The sequence below is a fragment of the Drosophila albomicans genome, chromosome 3, assembly GCF_009650485.2.
Source record: "Drosophila albomicans strain 15112-1751.03 chromosome 3, ASM965048v2, whole genome shotgun sequence".
NCBI lineage: Eukaryota > Metazoa > Arthropoda > Insecta > Diptera > Drosophilidae > Drosophila > Drosophila albomicans.
The window spans coordinates 11,392,956-11,411,632 of NC_047629.2; the positions used below are offsets into that span (position 1 = coordinate 11,392,956).

General features: G+C 36.7%; 5 protein-coding genes across 6 annotated transcripts in view; all 5 read left to right on the forward strand.

Annotated features, from left to right (window-relative positions):
- Positions 1 to 18,677, forward strand: part of LOC117567764 (5-hydroxytryptamine receptor 1A) — a 55,555-nt gene that overhangs the window by 12,701 nt on the left and 24,177 nt on the right. For both annotated transcript variants that reach the window (XM_052003979.1, XM_052003980.1), the window contains exon 2: positions 9,682 to 9,697. The gene's annotated coding sequence lies outside the window, so the exon portion shown is untranslated. The remainder of the gene's footprint in view (positions 1 to 9,681; positions 9,698 to 18,677) is intronic.
- Positions 393 to 2,683, forward strand: LOC117567763 (axoneme-associated protein mst101(2)-like). Its single transcript, XM_034247954.2, has 2 exons — positions 393 to 1,324; positions 1,376 to 2,683. Exons 1-2 carry the CDS (start codon positions 526 to 528, stop codon positions 2,599 to 2,601), a joined length of 2,025 nt encoding a protein of 674 aa, XP_034103845.1. The 5' UTR covers positions 393 to 525; the 3' UTR covers positions 2,602 to 2,683.
- On the forward strand, positions 14,633 to 16,098 carry LOC117567765 (uncharacterized). The gene has a single exon (XM_034247958.2). The coding sequence runs from the start codon at positions 14,738 to 14,740 to the stop codon at positions 15,941 to 15,943; it is 1,206 nt and encodes a 401-aa protein (XP_034103849.1). The 5' UTR covers positions 14,633 to 14,737; the 3' UTR covers positions 15,944 to 16,098.
- LOC117567766 (leucine-rich repeat-containing protein 40) lies at positions 16,759 to 17,655 on the forward strand. The gene has a single exon (XM_034247959.2). The coding sequence runs from the start codon at positions 16,888 to 16,890 to the stop codon at positions 17,599 to 17,601; it is 714 nt and encodes a 237-aa protein (XP_034103850.1). The 5' UTR covers positions 16,759 to 16,887; the 3' UTR covers positions 17,602 to 17,655.
- Positions 17,805 to 18,452, forward strand: LOC117567767 (dynein light chain roadblock-type 1). The gene is made up of 2 exons (XM_034247960.2): positions 17,805 to 18,020; positions 18,079 to 18,452. The coding sequence occupies exons 1-2, from the start codon at positions 17,980 to 17,982 to the stop codon at positions 18,383 to 18,385; spliced, it is 348 nt and encodes a 115-aa protein (XP_034103851.1). The 5' UTR covers positions 17,805 to 17,979; the 3' UTR covers positions 18,386 to 18,452.

An 18,677-nucleotide genomic window follows, 5' to 3' on the forward strand; every position in this document is an offset into this window, starting at 1 on the left:
ATCGCATCCAAAGTTTCATAAGTACTGTAGTCATTATTATATGTAGCGAAAATTGTTGAATTTTTATCGAATTTGCGTTTTTGGAAGTGGTTGTGAAATTAACTTGACTTTCCTGCAAAATTAACAAGTGCTAGCGGAAATTATATCTATGGGGTCGGAGATGACTTCATCTGCCTGTTACAAAAATTTCCTGGAGGCACAAAGTATAATACCCTTCAACCCTATAAGTGTCGCGTAAAAAAAGAGATGTGAGAACAATGCTTTATGTAATCTTCTTTAAAAACTAATATAAGGAATACTTTTTGTCAATTTACCAGTCAAATATCAAGCAATCGAAGTCACCTTTCCCCTAATCATTAATATACTTAAATACAACATCCATTCTCGTGCTTGTATTCATAATCTAGCTATTTGCAAGCTAACAACGAAATTCTTTAAGAAATCTCATAACCACACACATTAGGGCATTACAAATAAAGACGCCACTATTTGTTACTATTTGTTAAAAGCCCTGGAAATTTTACAATGATCCTCGATAAGTCTTGTATTGCACCAGCTGGACACGTCCAGTTTCTCAAGAATCGTAGAGTTTTGCCTGTGATACTGAGTGCTAAGCGCTTTAATGATATTGTATATAGATCTACAATGGGTGCAAATCGGGACAAACTGGCGGCAGCTGTAGAGGATGAGAGATATTTGGAATACCTCAAGAAAGGACACGATGCACTTTCTAAACACTTCACAAATGTCGGTGCTCACTCATTGGATGAGGAGAAACAAGCGAAGCTAGATCAGGAATTAAGAGAAGCCGAAATCAGGGAAAAGCAAATACGATTGGAGGACGAACGAACACGCAAAGAGAGAATAATACGGGCAAATCGCATATTGGAGGAACTAAAGCCAGGACAAAGGGCTCTTCATCATGCGTTGATGGAAAGCGAAATGATTTACCAACGCAAATACAATGAAGCTGTCAATCGCGAGATACTTCAGAATGCTGAAGACCAGCAACGCCGAGATGAGATTGAGTGTCCAGAAACACTTGTGCCAGCAAGTAGTCTGACTGAGGAAGAGTTGAAAGCCAAGGAGCAGGCAAAAGCCATCGTGGTTCGTGCTCTTTTTCTCAAAGACATCGAAGAAAGGCGTCAGCAAAAAGCAGATGAGAAGGAACAGGAGATCTACGAAGGCATTGTTGAGCGCGAGCAATACAAATGTCTCCACGAGCAGGAACTGAAGGCTGCGAAAAAACTTGCAGAGAAAAGGCGCGAATTTTGTCGAAATGCTTATCGAGAATCATTAAAAGAGAAGGCAGCTGTAGCAAAGTGTAAGTATATTAAAATATGAACTGAATCTGAATAACATTTTATCCATTTAGTTGAGAAAATATGTAATAAGATAGATGATAGAGTAATATGTGTGGATAATGCAAGGCGTCGACACTTGGACACACGCTACAATGTTGCAGTCAACGCTATGCGTAATAAAATCATTCAGAATCGAGAGAGACAAGCAGTGGAAGTCTGCAGGCAGCAAGAGGCCAGCAAGCAACAAAATCGAAAGCTGCATGAAGAGATTGTAGACCGTTATGATGTTGAGGTCGAGATGGACGAAGCACGGCGTCAATGTCAGATAGAGGAATTGTCTAAGCAGCGACGTGCTTACCAGAGAATCGAACAAAGGCAAGCGAGGGAGAAGAGGCAGAAAGAAGCTGAGATTCGACGATATCAAATTGCAGGACGGTTGAAAAATCACGAGACGAACAAACGATTTGCTAATATAGAGCAAATACGCAAAGATAAAGCTACGTCCGAGCTACGTAGCATATTGTTTGGTCAACGAGACGAGTTTCTGGAAAAGCAACGGGAAGAAAAAATGCGTATGGCCGAGTGCCAAGCGAATCCTTATCTGCAAGAGGACCTAAACTTCACCAATGATGCCCTGAAGTCAGCGAAAAAGGCTCGTGAAGCGGGAAGACCTATTTATCCAATTGCAAAGGCTGTGGAAGTTTACAGACGCAAGAACCAGTTAGACGTAGAACCAGAAGGTCGAATGGTGCAAAGGAGTAAACTTCGTGACTATTGTTGGCCTGGATACCACTCAAAAGCGGACTTGGCCTATAGACAATACGAGCACAACGAGGAATGTCGCCAGAGACAAGAATCGGATCGGAATCAGATATTCGCCAATTGCATTAAAATTACAAAAATGGCAGCTGAAGAGCAGCCATACAAGCCGTGTGTTCCATCTTGCCCCGTTAAATGCTTTCAACACCGAGGCATGCCGCCCATAGACAGCAATAATTCAATAGATGTGTGCCGACAAGTCTGCTATGAAGATCATCTACCTATACGTCCCTGTCCAGGTTCTATGCAGATTATTAAGCCATGTAAAATGGATTCTCAGGCTATTTCCAATCGTAATAATGACAATTACGACGAATCCCTGGCAGTGAATCGGCCCAGCAGTGCACGCATATCTGATATCGATACAAGAGATCATCCTTTTATTCATGTTCTTTCGAATGATCCTCATAAAGCCGCATTACGGCCATCCAAGACCTATTGTATATCGCGATCCGATCGAGCTCGCACTTGGCGTTAATAATCCTTGCAAAGAATATGTTATTTCATTAATTTGGTAAAAATTGTAAAAATTGAAAATAAATAATTATACTATACCTTTTACCCAAATTCATTTTGCATGTTCTTTAAGTGAGGAATTAAGTCCTACACACAAACTACACTAAGCAAAGGCAATCAAATGAAAACAAATTCCATGCTTCACCACAGATCATATGGCTCGACACTAGGTTCTAAATATGTATATAGACATTGCAACATTGCATCCGGATGCTGAATTGTCTAACATTTACCCAAAAGTCATTCTACATTGCTGTCTTTATAGTCTTTTCTATATATAATGTAAAAGATCAAATGTATTCATTTCGCATAGGTTTAAATAATCTTTTCTGTTTCTATAAAACCCTCGTAGATCAAGCAAGGATAAAGCTCTCTCGCAAATTTGTAATCATATAATACTCAAATGTTTTGTTATATGCATAAGTTTAAGTTCGTTTCCATTCAAACTTTCATGTGAATACAATTTTTTTTTAGCTTTCTTACTTGTTTAATTTTATTTTGAAATATGAACTAAGTCATTGTGATTGTTGTATGCAAACAACAATATCGACGACTTGGGCGACTTGATTTTAAGGCAACGTAATATCAAGAAATATTAAAATTTGTTGCTCAACATAAGTTTCATTAGTTCTACAAGTCTTCTTTTCAGAGTAACACGATTACAATACCAAGTATCAATTTCATAAAAACAGTTGTAAGCAAATTATGCATATACTCATGCATTTTTTTTTAATTTTTTCACGCAAAAGGTACGTTTTGGGAAAGTTGAAAAAGTCAAAAGTCTGGTATGTGGTGCATAATGTTTCCACTGCGACATGAACTATGCAGTTGGAGTGAATGCTTGTGTCATTTTGAGGGGGCGTCAAATTAGCGCAGATTGCGCACTTTGGCGAAGTAGGGACAAGAATGTGAAACTTGGAATGCAACGCGAATGAGACTGAGACTGAGAATGAGAATGGGAAATGTTAAGAAAGCGAGTAAACACGTTGAACGAAAGAAATCGGCCACACAAACGCACAAAAGTAGTATACTTTGAGGGGGGAGGGAGGGGGTGGAAAACACTTGATTCACTTGCCGTGCACACCGGCATGATGATTCAGGTGTGGCATTAACAGCTGTTGACATACATCACATCTGGCGGCGTGCACCATGTCGTATAAGTATTTTAATTAAGCATCAAGGGCCGCGCACAAACACATTGCTTCAAGTTGCGAGACGAGTCGCGTTTTAATTAAGACCCACTAAACTAAGACAGTACACGCGGTGGCTATTGCCCCGAGGAGGAGCGCAGCGGAATGGTCGGAGTGGCGAGCGGTGAGCGGGGAGGGGGGAGGCTTGAGAGATGCGTTGGCAAAAAGAAAAGTTTCCATTTAAGCTAAAATTTAATTTACTTTAGCAAAAACTTGTTGTGATGGCAGCTGCGGCAAAAGCCAGCGGAAAAAACAACCTACCGCCGTTTCATGTAGATTACTCGCATGCCATGCGTGTGTGTGGATATGTATGTGCTTTACTTATGTGTGTGTGTTAGTACTTGGGTGTGTGTGTTAGTATGAGTGAGTGTGGTGTGCAGCCAGCGACTGGGCTGGGCACATGCAGCAAGCACAGTCTGGTCTGAAATATCAGTTACCACGCCTATGGCGACAGGTGGCGCTGACAACAACGACAACAAATTACATACGAAAATATAAGTTGCTACGCCAGCTTCCGGTTTGCACTCGCAGCGCCATTAACTTTTGCGAATTTAAATACCTTAAAGTGACGTCTATGTCGTATTCATGCGTATGTATTTTTAAGTACTCTGCGTGGAGTATGGCAGAAGATATAAATACGACATGTTGTTTTAATACTGACATCAATGCACCGCAACAATTTTCATGCTCGAGGGCCTATTTAATTTTATGAAACGTTATTAAATGTTGTCTCGTCCAATGATGATATCTTTGACTTATTTTCTTCTTAATTCCGATTCCTCTCCCAGTAAATATTATCTCAACTACTGTCAATAATATTTCGTAAATAAAATTGCTTCGCTTTAATGATAGCTTTTAATTAAACTTATATTTGGATTTATCATACCACAGCATTTTAAAGAAAATGTATTTATTTAATACTGATTCAATGATTGTGTAGTTCAAATTTGAATTCCAAATTTCACAATGAGCTTGACACAACACTTAACCAGAAGTTTGCAACTTTCGACAAGGGTTTTATTACAAAAGTGCAGTATCATTATCATTAAACTTTAATCTGGAATAAAAAGGACTCCATGCGGATTCATAATTTGCACATACAAGGGGAATGATATTTAAAATTGAAAATACACTTTATATGCACCATGAATAACATAGCAAATTTTACTACTTTTTGCAGTAAGAATGATAAAGCGATTGTTCAGCCTAAGATATCCGGTGCTCATTTCAAATAAAAGAAAAACGTGGTAACTGTCTCATATAGTCTCTGAAATGTAAATGTTGATACGGACATTTCGTACTAGCAGTTGTCCCTGAACTTTATTGGCTTGCCAGTTAGATACATTTCATATTGGCAAAAAACTATAATACCCTTTTACAATGTGTTTAACTGGTATAAAACCTTCAAAAACCCTACTCACATAACAAAAAACAAATGTCTTGAAAAAAGTGCGTGGTTAATAAATGCGTCTGCTAACGGAGTTTCCACTATATTAAATTATGTGCGTCAAATGAATTCTTGTAAAGTTTGCTGGCGCCTTCTGAAAATTATTTGCCTCGCAAATTACATTGTCAACAAACACAGGCTCATTTGGTCTCAGTGAACTTTGATCAGCATTTATTGAACAACTGCAAGTCAACTGAACTACTATAAATATTATCCTATATTTGTTGTGCTTGTTTGTTGTCTAAGCCATCCCAATAAATGTAAACAAATGCATAAATTAGCCCATGCAATAGCATCACATAGTCGTAAGCAAAATGCGAAAACATTGCGTATACTTAATGAGACCCAAGATGGCAACTTGATGTGCTTGATTTAAAGCCAATTTGACCGTAATTCGATGAATTGAGATTACAGTAAATTCTTCACTCATTTATCGATGTATTACAATTGTTGCCTACAGGCAGTTTGTTTAAGCAATGTTTAATAAATCAAAATATTTCCTGATTAATTGCAAATATTTACTCTGCAACGTTATACTCATCATTACAAATTTTGAGATGTTGATGCTGAGAAACGACATTTAAAGATAATTGCTTTATTAAAACATTACAGTAATTGTGGCAATAGAATTCAAAACTCAGTCAAATCAAATATAGCTTGTGTATGGACACAACTAACATACAACGATTAAAAGTGTTAGGGCGTGTTCAATTATTTCAAATAAATTTAAATTCTCTTAAAGAGCTGGCCTTTATATCTTAAAATTCCAAGCCCTTATATAGCAAATAACAGTTTCTTATCTCCAATAGACCTTAGTCTATAAGTCCTTTCTATTTTAGTATGTGATGCAACACAGAGCTCTTTCTCTCTCTTATTTGAAATAACGACACAATGCAGAAAGCGTGCGTTGCATTATTTCATTGGTTAATTTTATTTATTGGTTAATTTTTGTGCTGATGATTTAACATTTTATCAAATGCATTCTGGGTGTATGTATGTATTTTAACATTTTATCTTAGATTGGTGTTAAGTACATACATTTGAATATTATATTTAAAGTATTATAAGCAATCAAATATTTTTGAATATCAACTTTAATCCATTCTCATTAAAGCAATAAATATTTATCAAATTTAAACACAAGTAAGCATGCGTCTAAATAAACACAAATTTGATTTAATATTTTTGTTGCAACTCGGAGCATCATGAGATACATGTTGCAACGCTTATTTCTCATTTCTAGATACATATAATACATGTAATAATAAGGAAGTGCTTGAACATAATATACAAGTTCTAACATAGTAAGCTTTCAAGTTTCAGGGTCATGTCCCTGTTATGTTGCACCCTGGCAACAACTTCAAGTTACCCTCAGCCGTGCAACCTCATAAACTAAAGAGTTTACTTTCCAACTGCTCGTAATGCTAATTTGATCGGGTTTCTACTGGAGGTTCTTAACAAGGTCGAATTCTTTTAGGGCCATAAGCAGTACCTACAAATTCTACTTTTCGTAATTTTACAAACTGCAAAGGTTGAAGTTTAAGCTAAGCTCCCAGAAAACTCCTCCACTGAGAAATTGATGTTAAAATACTGCTATCATAACAAGCATCGGCTAGCAGCAGTCATTTTTGTGTCGATAAACCACCTTAACCAAATTATACAAATAAGGAATCAAAAAGTAATTTTTTTAATAATTTTTTTTTTTTATATATATAATTTATATCAATATTGATTGTTGGCAATTTAAAATATATTGACCGTATTGTAAGTTGATTGTTGTGATGTAAATGTCTTAGACAAATAATATTTTTTATGCGGATCTTAGCTTAATTGGTTAACATTCTGATATATTTAATGAAAAATAGCATACTATTTTGCATTTATTAAAAATGGATATCTCAAAGACGAGCCCACTCGTCTCTAGCTTCCTTATTTGTATAAAACAAAGTGCTTAAAAATATTTATATCAAAATACATTGCAGATAAGCAGCAATCTGGGTAGTGCTGGTATAAAATTCATGGTAGCTGGATATCAGCACATAGAGCTTGGCTAAAGAAAGCAATACCAAGATGTTCGTACACAGCATGACTTGAAAGACTTTGCCCGAGGGACAAAAAGAAGAGTGCAAAGTGTTTATATAACGACGGATACATTATGTGGGCGGTTAAGTGTGCGTGAACTAATGTTTGTGTGTGTCTGCTGGACCGAGGTTGTATGCAAGTTTGTTGACAATGGCAAAGCGAATGACTTTGATTTGCACTGCAGAGCAAATTTCCGCAAGCCAAATGAGAAAAAATTGAGCTTTGTATTCAAAATGCAAGTGCAACATACGAATGAAAAAAATGCAACTTGAGAGATGAAAGGACAAAGGTTAAGCGATGGAAAAAGCTGTGGCTTCTAGGAAATGTCATGAATATGTAATCACACAACTGCCAGACACACGATTGCGACAAAAACAGCGTTTCAGTGCCAGGTGACAAGCTACATGATCGCACAGAATAGGCCAGCACAGTTACAATGTAAACTGCCGACGGATATGAAAAACTATTTCACAGTTGCTTTGTGGTCATCTCCATCGACCTCTATGTACGAGTATGTGGACATAGAAGAATCTTTAATATTTCCGACAAATCGCTCGGAAAAGTAAAAAAGATTTTGTCAAGAGTGCTTCTCTGGAAATTTCACTGTTCTCTTGGTCTTTAAAATCTAAATTCATTCAAATTTTAATCTATAGTGTTATTTATGCAAGTTTTAAAATTTCAAACGTCTTATTCCGAAATGTTTACATTTTATTACCCACTAGATTTTCTTACTAATGTTTATCTCTTAATTAATATTATCTACAATAAAATTTATACTCAACATTTAAAAAAAAAAAAGTACTTCACTCCTTCGGATTTACATAAGAATTTATATAAACTTGTCCTTTATCGGGCATCTAAGCATTGTTTTAGAAATAAAACACTTATTTGCGTTATTTATTTAAAGAATATTCTACAATAGCTTGGAAAAATACTGTTAATTTTGCTAAACACATATCTCTAGTTGAATTGTAACTAAGCTTTTCCTTTAGTTTTATATGCAACTGCAACTTAAGCAGGCTTAAAGAAGACAAGCATTGAAACATTGAGAGCATTTAAAATTACTTCTAGCCGAGTAAACTCAGCATGAATGTTGTTAAAATAATCTATCATTCCTCCATTTGACAACTATGCCATTGATGCATAGCATCAGAGAATAAAACTTTGATTTGTGGGCATAAGGGACACGGCACCCAAAATTGAGTATAAAGTTTATCTTCGAAATGAATACAAAAATATTCAAAGCAACCCACTTGAATTAAGAAACGAATGCTGATGTATATATTATCAAACTTAAAAATAAGTGATTAGCAATAAATTTGAATACAGTCCGAGCAATGCAAGTAACTAGAAGCGCTAACCTAATTTTGCATCTTGAAAACTGTTGCCCAATTCAAGTAGAAAGCACACATCTTGTAGCTAAATTTGTGTTGCCTTAGAATAACAGCTTCGGTGAGCTATGCTGTTAACACGTGTTACAAACGTGCGAGCATCAAGTGAAATATCCCTACCGATTATGGCTTGTAATGTTTTGGTAAATTGCTTTGAACAACCAACTCTTTGGGTGCTGTTGCATAAGCTCGTCTATACGTGGATGCATATATGTATATGAGTGTTTGCATGGTCCTTTCAGAGTAATCCAGGAACAGTTGTGTTTGACTGGCAGACACATGTATTCCATAAAACTTGGCAGAAGCATCTCGTCAGCAAGTTGTGGACTGAAAGCGGTAATCTAAGAGTTTGGCCATTTTTTGCTTACTCTGTTATGATGATGGAGGAAGAATTTTGTTTTAACTAGTTGGTGAATAATAAAAGCCATATCAAAACTCAATTTTCTTTATTTATATGACTTTTGCAACGAAAGAGAGTGGCAAATTGTTTGGGAACTGAAAGCACGATATTGATTTAAATGGCGACAAAGCTGTAAAAAATTATTTTCACAACAATAGAATTGGCCCGAGGCAAATTCGTTTAGCTCTCTGCAAAGTTAGAAAATATGTTAATAATATAATAAAAAAAAAGCCATAAAAGATTACTTTACACCTAAATGCACTGCTATTAAAATACATTCTGCTTGAGGGGCTCAGCAGCTAAAGATGAAGCGATGTTAAGTATAAGCACTTCATCTCTTTGGGTGTTGAGGGTTTGACAGGCGCCGCTTCTTATGAGGCCATTAATCTAATTGGCCACCGGCTTGTCCGGAGCATTTGTGGAATAGACTAATAAAATTGTTTCGAGATTACATGTATACTTAAAATTTAATCTTATCTTAAGCCCAGCCATATTTAACCTTTTGGTTTTTCTTTTTTTACTTTCGTTACAGGGTCTTTCAACAAAAGGTAAGCTTCTTACCTCCATTTAAGCCAAAACAGTTGCAAGCAGTTCCTGTATACCTTGGGGTAGGCTATTATGCCGCCATGTCTAGAGCCAGCCACGTCAAGTCACCAGACACCAACCAGCGACCAACCACGGTGTGCCTTTTATAAAGCCTTTACAAGTATCTAAAATTAGATTAAATATTTTTGGTGGCTCAAGAGCTGATATCGTCAAGCTCTTAACACCTTGTCTTCTTGCTAATTAAGCTCCCTCTTATTCCCCTTTTATGGCCTGTTACTGAGTGATTAAGTTCTTGAGGGGCTGTAAGCTTGATTTGTCAATTTAGTTAATTAGCAGCTTCGAAAACTGCTGTCAGAACATTAATGGTCTTAATTAACTGATGTCTTTATGTCCCCTGAATTTGTGGATCAATGCGCAGGGGATTTTACCATACACGCATAGGCAATCTAATTTTCTTAGTGTGTTCTAAGAACCCAACCTTTAATTAAATGTTTAAAATAGCTCAAATTTGTAAGCTCGCTACTTGCAGTGTAGAAGGATATTATAACTTTTAGTCAACAAGCAGTATAATATATATCAAACAACATAGGCTGGCATCTCCGACCCCAAATATATAAAATATACTCAGATAAAACGTTAGATTAATTAAAATAATGCGTAATATAAATTCAGATATAAGTAATTTATTGATATGACCAACAATTTTTTAAATTTTGCATTCTTTGGTATATTTTTAAAGGAATGGTATAAAGTTATAACTTTTCGTACATTCCAGTATATTTTCCATAATAGAACGTTGTATATTTCAATGATATAATGCTGTTTTCGCAGTGTGAATGAAAATTATTAAGGGTATCTCGCAGTCGAGCACACTCGACTCACCTGCTTTAAATTTGAAATATGAAACCCTTTTTAACATCTAGCTTGAGCAGCCAGCATGAAAGTTCGCTATACCCACTCAGAAGTGAAACCTATCTTAGATACTCAAATATGCTTTTTGCATGGCATTTTATGGAACCGTTTAGCTTAAAATCCCCGGAAATACCCAAAACATAAAGTGGCCCTAACGACAAACTGCACTGAAATATGTTATGTTGAAAGGAAGGTTTGACCGAGAAAGTGAAACTCTGTTGGGTACACCCTTAACATATCAAATATTCGTGTAAGCTCTGTTTCCCTTTCACAGTGTGTAGTATAATAAAATACGAAAAGCACTGAGTGAGGAGCTGTCAGTTGACATGCGTAGGACATGGCAAGAAACGCGTCAAAGCGTGCAGCATAAAAGCACATTTATACAGTCAAAGCATTTATCCTCCATTATGCTCTTAACTTTTGGCTGTCGGCTTTTGTTTCCATTTTTGGTAGCCATCGTAAAAAACACACGCAAAAATATGAAAACATAAAAGCATAAAACTTGATGGCAGTGTGTCTGCTGAGCCAATGTATGGGCATAGGACAAGGAGCAGGAGCCAGAGCGGGAGCTGGAGAGCGGTGGTTTTATCGCAAGACAGCAAGGTCAGACACATTATTGGGTGGCCCCATACGGTTTTACATACAAACATACCTCGGAAAGTCATAAGAAATAAAATAAATGTGTAGACGAGGCAAAAAATCTGGCTGAAGACAAAACATATGAGTATTTTATGTATTGGGGCAATCGAATGGAAGCATCGAAGGGCGGCTAAAAGCATCTTGAGAAGTGAAATGAAATGAGTCGTGTCTGATGCCCGTAATCTGGAAAATATAGTAATGTCGTTATAGCTGGGCAATAATATATTTAAGGTGATGGCAGCTGCATTCACGACGACGATTAAATCGCTCTGCGTTACATCGACTAAAACACAGAGCGGCGCACTTGCACTTGGATTTTAAAATGTAATTTTCCATTAAACCAAGTCAAACACAACGACTACTGACATTTAATGTATGCATATTGCAACTGGTGTGTTGTAGGCTAAACAAATAAAGTTGTGCGCATACGAATGCGAGACGACTGACGACTGACGACGACGACGTTTATAAATTTGATTATATTGCCAAAGTGGAGCCAGTGACTCCCACTGCTCTTCTCTATGGTTGATTACATTTACATTTGCGAGTTCGTCCCTCAGCTCAGTTGGCATCTTCATTGTTGACATATTTTCAAGCGTCGAGCGTTGCAACACGAATTCGCGATGTATGGGGCATACAAATATTGTGCACACAACAACATTCGCACTCTAAGCCCTGACTAACTGGCGAATAGTCAGAACAGTCAGTCAGTCACTCACGCAGACAGTATAAGTGAAAATAAGTAAAAACATAGAACTTGAATAGTTCCTCGTGATACACACATTCACACACAGAGTAACACCATCAAGTGGCATGGTTGGGCAAAGCTGATGCAACTGTGTGACACTCGAGAACAAAAGTGCTTAAGAGGTTCTGTCTTCAGCAGTTGCCTCGCTCTCACTCGGCGACAAGCATCATTCCATCCCTCTTCACCAGCGCCCTTTAATCATACTTGAAGTCAGTGCCATCATTGACTCATTGATTGATAAGGCGCCGCTGATAGCCCCTGATAGACAATACTCGTAGGGGTACGATTGTCCTTGTTTTATTTACCCTATGTGGGGAAGCTGCTACCGTTCCATATTAACATACATATGTATTTAACCCCGCTGTTCATAGGGCTAAAGGGTATTATAACTTTGTGCCAACAGAAAACAGGCAGAAGGAGTCATCTATATACACAATAAAGTATATACATTCTTGATCAAAGTCAACAACGAGACCATGTCCGTATGGTTCGTATGAACACCTAGATAGATATTAACTACAGTATTTATGACTTCTGAAACTGTGGATGCAATCAGAAAAAAATGATAAAAGTTCTTAGCTGCTTTGGCTGGCAATTTGGTATGTTTAGTACTCTATAGTTTACTTTGATTGTAGTACTATATCAATATAACAACCTCACTGTATTCCTCTTTTTCAAAATATGTATGAAGCGGGTATCTCACAGTCAAGCACACTGGATTGTGGCTTTCTTTCTTGTTTTATATTTATTTAAATCCAGCCCTTATCATGACCACACACATTCAACACAAAAATCATGTCATTAATCATTTAATTGTGCCCACAAAATCTTTAGCATATTAACATTCAATTAATGCAAATCGATGCAGTATTTAATGTTTATGCGGGCACCAGATGCTTTATGCCGATAATTATGCCAGCAATTATGAAAAATCTGGCAATCGCAAGTATTTAAACAAAATATACCCTTTAATACATGACCTTATTATGTTTGTTACAGTGACAAAACAAACAAACAAAAGAGTAATTTATTGAATCAGAATACATAAAATTGTTCGCTTAATGTAATAAATTAGTTGCTTAGTTATAAATATTTCATACATAAATGCACTTCACATCACGCATTTTAAAAAAGATAGGAAATGTTTTTTAATTATACTAAATGTGAAATTATATGCGCAGCTTTTGCAAATCACAGATGTTAATTTTTTTGTGTTACATTTTGAAGTAATTAAATGACGTTTGCCGGGCTAATTTCAGAATATTTAACGTCATACATAGTAATCCCTTTTTAGCGTAGTCCACTAAACTGAAAGTAATTTAAAAGCAATATTATTTTTGTGAATGATTTTTTAACTTGCTGACCATCACATGCAATGTCGATAAATGATTTTAGCTGATTAAGCATATTGCAATCAAGTGATAACCACATTGACCATTATTAACCTCTCACTTTAAATCTACCTGCTGGCAATTCAGAGTGCATTCATTTCTGATTCCCAATTTAGTTTCACTGAAAGTTCAATGACCGTATGCAATTTAATAAAATACGACCATAATTACCAGTTCAGTTTATTCGAGACTCCGTATTTAACTGAATATTTTTAAGAATTGTAAATGAAAACATCAATTGTTGAATATTATTTTTATTCCGTTCAGGCTATTCCCTAATGGGTAAATATTGCCCTAGTCGTTGTTTACTTAGCTTTAATTTGCAATCGCTGTGCAATCTATCCACTTCCATTGCCATGGCAACGGGTTCGATTCAATTGCCCTCCAGTTGCCTGGTACGCATCATTGCTCGCACAGACTAGCTTTACTTTTGTGCAATAAAAATAAAATTTCTCTTTTATTTTCACTTTTGGTCCATTTTGTCGTAAATCAGAGTTTTGCCACATGATTGAGCTCAATTAACAGTTTGGTATTGCACATTTATGGAGTTTGAAACAAGAATGTAATTATTTGATTGTGACAATGTGTTGAAAACTGTAAACTGAATAAATTTCCAATGCGTAAAATTGCTATGAAATAGGTAATGAAATATTTGTAGCCAGTTAATAAAGGCATGCAAAGATTTGGCTAGGGATCTACTAACTTTATAGGTACGCAAAATTGTACTTAACCATCAGAATAAGATAGTTCTTTTTACAATTATAATCGAGCAAATAGTGATTGAAACAAGCTCAAATCAATTACGGTAACTGCAAAAGAACATCTCACATTTCAGTTGTCAATGTAATTAATAAAAGTCATTCAACATAATTGTTATTTAAATTGAATGCATAATGATTCGTTCATATGCTGTATTCGAGTCAATTGTCAATCAAAAGGCAATGAGATAAGAATAACAATGCAAAAATTAAATTAAATAAAAAACCATTTATTCAGTTGGATCCGTTGTTTTCAGCAGCTTGACTTTTTGCATAATATAACTCCGTCGAAATAAACACACATAAAAATGACAACAGCATCGGGAATCTTGTTTTGTTGATTCAGTTGCGGATCAACAAAAACTCACCCCGAAAGCATTCCGATGCACAAACACCACCAACAGTCTACTCTAATTGTCAGATATCTTCGATTTCTTACTTGATTTTAATTGTCTTAGCAACCTTTGGAATTCAATAATCGTATCCCCATAATAACATCTAGTCAGTTCGACAAGTCCACAACGAGCGATTTTGAGATAAAATTTATGTATAAATTTTCATTCTGAATAGAGATACAAAGTAATAAGTGCAAACATGTTTATAAGAGAGGTCCCAAATCCACCACGAGTAAAGAAGTCCCCTCAGAACACTGGACAACAAATGACACCATATGTGGCAGCTGTCAAACGCGGACCTTACACGCTGACCAATCCAGTTTACAACCATCCGGAGCCAGAAGACAGCAACGCAAAGATGCATAACCACACTTTTAACATCGATGTGAATGCGATGAAGAACAATTTCAAACATCATCAACGTGCGATTCCTACGCCTATAAGCAAGTCCCAGCAGCCTAAAATAAAGTCTCGATCCCATTTGGGTATGAATGAACAAAGGGATCTATATCGTCAGCATCGCGATCGTCTGGCCAACATCAAAGGCAAGGTGAACACTTGCTTGCCACCACCCAAGATGAAAAGCAGCGAGGGTAATGGAATGGAGCTTTCTTATATGGAAATGCTCACGGCGCTTTACAGGAAGAGCAACAACACGTTGCGGACATTTACCAAATCACCGGATCGTTTGGCCGCTGGTCGCTGGAGGAATGCCAGCGTAGCCCGGGAGAAGGAACGGAAACAGCAAGAGAGAAATATGAAATTTAATCCAGGTGGAAATTTGTTTGATCCAGCTATGGGAAAATCCCATCACAAAGTCAAAATGATTAAGGCGTTCAGCTATGAGGTGCCAATGCATGTGCTCCATCGATACGAGGATCTCATGAACATATGCGATGTGAGTGTTCTGTGTAAGCTGCTACGTCCACAAATCTACATTGATGTAGAGGTCCTTGGCACGCAAATACGGGGTCGTCTTGCCATTCAGCTCTTCACAGAGGCGTGTCCCCAAGTTGTGCTAGAATTTATGCGTATCTGTTCCAATCAGAGTAATCACAGCATTAGCTTCACTCGAAATTTTGCGCCCATTTGGCTTGAAGGCTGTATTGCCCTGGATCCGGATCGCAATCTCGATATGAATAATATCGAACACGATTTCGAGGTACTCAACCATGGCGTCGATGCTGGCATTCTCTCCTTTCCTTGTCGCTATGTGCGCGGTAATGCTCGGACTGCGCTCACTTTTACCATTAGCTACAAACCGTTGTCAATTCTGAACGGCAAGCGAGTGGCTTTTGGTAAGGTTCGCAAGGGACTTCAGCTTCTGGAAAAGATTCAAGACGCTACAGCTCATTTGGCAAAGAATAATCAGCTCGTTGCCATCAAAAGCTGCGGAGTTCTTTAAGTTGAATCGAATGATCAATTTTGTCGTATGGGGGAACTTCCGCTCTCTCTGTGAACACCTGTTATAGATCTTTTTATATTTTAATCTGTGAGATCCAAATGGCCATATAAAATTGTATGTTTACTGATATTAGCAATATAGTATTACGCATTCTTTTATCTTTTTTTTTATAGTTCAAAAGTTTGTAGTCGAGTGCGAAGCGGTATTATCGTAATACTAAAACATACCAAACGCATATTTTTGAATATCGACATACTGCATGTGTATTACAATTAAAGCAAAACCAATAGCCTGTAGTATTTACAAAAATACAACAGCAGTTTCTTCGGTCGGGTCTAAAAATTAGTATTATATAATATTATACCAAATATAAAAATAGATATCTTTAAATTTCTAGGTATGTTAATTTAGAACACTCGACTGCATCTATACATGGCCGAAGGGTATTATTTCTTTGTGCCTCCATTAAATTAAACAGGCAGAAAGAATCATCTACATATAACTTCACTTAGTAGACTGCAACTCTCTTACTTGTTTTTCCTTGGTAGTTTCAAGAAAGAAGCATCACTAAATTGTGTATAAAACTCACTCCTTAAAGGGCTTTTATAGCAAACGTGACACCTATTTTAAATTTAATTACATATTTAAAGCATTAATAGAAGACGTTATCGTTGGCATAATGGCGAAAATCCAATCTTCAAACTCGTATTAATTATATCTCGAAGTAAGGGGTATTTGTATGTGTACATATGCAAATTGTGAAACACCTTCAAAAATAAATATTCAATCAGTTTACACACTCGAAAATAGTCATAAAACAATTGTCATTTGAATTCAAGCAAATGATACAAATTTATTTTCAGTCGCACTAAAATCGTTGTTTCAATAAAATCAAATTTTTCTAGTTTTCACTAATAAATACCGTAGTCAATTGCTCTATTAAAATGGTTGGCGATGGCTTGAATAGTCCCCGCCAACAGGGCGGAAAAGCGAAATCGGCAAAGAGTGATCCGCAATTTCCAGATAAGTATTCGATGCGCAACACTCGAGTTCTCAAAGCAAATTCAAAAAATCTGACGGAATTGCCAGAAGACATCGTTGATATGGCGTGCCAGGAGCTAGTCGATATTGTTAGCCTTCAAGACAACTTGCTGACAAAAGTTCCGTCGGAACTGCAAGATATGAGCGAATTGCTAACAGAGTTGAATTTGTCTAAGAACCAAATCTCATTCATACCCTCCTTCATATCGCAGTTCTCGCGTCTTTTACGCATAAATTTATCAGGCAATTTGCTTCGTAGCTTGCCCATGGAGTTGTCTGGTCTTAAAATGCTCCGAGAATTAAATATTTCTCACAATCGTTACGAACAATTGCCAACTTGCATCTACGAATTGGAAAGTCTGGAAACACTTATTGCTAATGACAATCAAATTCAAGAAATCGATGCTACTGATAATGGATTAGGGGCACTCCCTAAACTTGGCACTCTAAATCTTACCAATAATAATATACAGATCGTACCGCCAGTGTTGGGAAACCTTACGAGTATAGATGAGCTGCATTTGTCTGGCAATCCTTTCCGTCAGCCTCGTCATCAAATTTTAGCAATGGGCACTGCTTCCATCATGGAATATCTACGGAATCGCATTCCCCTGTAAACTTATTTTATCATTTGTTCCTTAGATGCTAATAAAAAAGAAAATCTAAAACGAGTGATCAATAACGTTTATTACATACACCAAATATATATTATAACATCGAAAAAATCTGTAATCAAGATTTGCAATCTACTTTTCAATATATTTAAATATATAACCTAGTAATTTTGTCAGTTAGCTAGTCAAATTTTCATAGATGACGAACCGACAGATATGGAATTTGATGCTGACCCTGATCACGCATAGCTCCTTCAAATTTTCACAAACCTAATACACAAGAAAACGAAATTACATAAGTCTGACATAAGTAAGCTTTGAGAAATTTTAAAACAATTTTGTGCTTAAATTTTTAGACTAAATATCACAATTAAAAAAAATATGGCACAACCACCGAGACGAACAACAAAAATACAGTCAGCGTGAGTATGTTAATGTTCATGGTTTTAACATATAGTGAATGTGAATTACGCAAAGCAGACGTACCAGAGCCTATGATGATGATGCTTTCGTCCATAATTTCGCTGTTCGTGGGGCTCGTGAAATAATTGTAATGGATCCCAACGGAAGGCCAATGCGCTCTACGGTTAGTCAGAGGCGCTCTTATGCTTACGCTAGTCATTTGCATGCATTGGCGATCATGGCACGCAATGTGGTCCGAGATCTGGATCCCGCTAATGATGTGACTTTCATGCGATTACGGTCGAATCGTCAAGAAGTTCATATATCGATAACGCAGGAATTCATTCTAGTTGTTATACAGAGGTTGAAGAAACAAAAGGAATAAACAGCAACACTAATGTTGTGTGTGTGTGTGTGCGAAACATATAATCGAAACTTAATTCCCAAAATGAATCCATTGTCTTCATAACAATGGGGCGTTGAAAGTCATGTAATCACTTGGCTAATACACATTTGATTTTATTGGGTTAAAGCTTGGCAAGTTGAAAAGTGTTTTCGGCAAAGAAACATTGGTTAATGTACCAACTAAACACACATCTCACACTCTTCGATGTTGTGTATTTAAATGGGTAATTCAGGCAAAAACCAAAGCTCACTTGCTGGCTATTGTACATTGC

What these genes read in the sequence shown, in the direction of transcription:
- LOC117567763 (XM_034247954.2), top strand. Translation starts at nt 526, where the DNA reads ATGATCCTCGATAAGTCTTGTATTGCACCAGCTGGACACGTCCAGTTT. An exon ending in GAAGGCAGCTGTAGCAAAGT is followed by an intron (nt 1,325 to 1,375) that starts GTAAGTATATTA and finishes TTATCCATTTAG; the next exon opens with TTGAGAAAATATGTAATAAG.
- LOC117567765 (XM_034247958.2), top strand. Translation starts at nt 14,738, where the DNA reads ATGTTTATAAGAGAGGTCCCAAATCCACCACGAGTAAAGAAGTCCCCT.
- LOC117567766 (XM_034247959.2), top strand. Translation starts at nt 16,888, where the DNA reads ATGGTTGGCGATGGCTTGAATAGTCCCCGCCAACAGGGCGGAAAAGCG.
- LOC117567767 (XM_034247960.2), top strand. Translation starts at nt 17,980, where the DNA reads ATGGCACAACCACCGAGACGAACAACAAAAATACAGTCAGC. An exon ending in ACAACAAAAATACAGTCAGC is followed by an intron (nt 18,021 to 18,078) that starts GTGAGTATGTTA and finishes TACGCAAAGCAG; the next exon opens with ACGTACCAGAGCCTATGATG.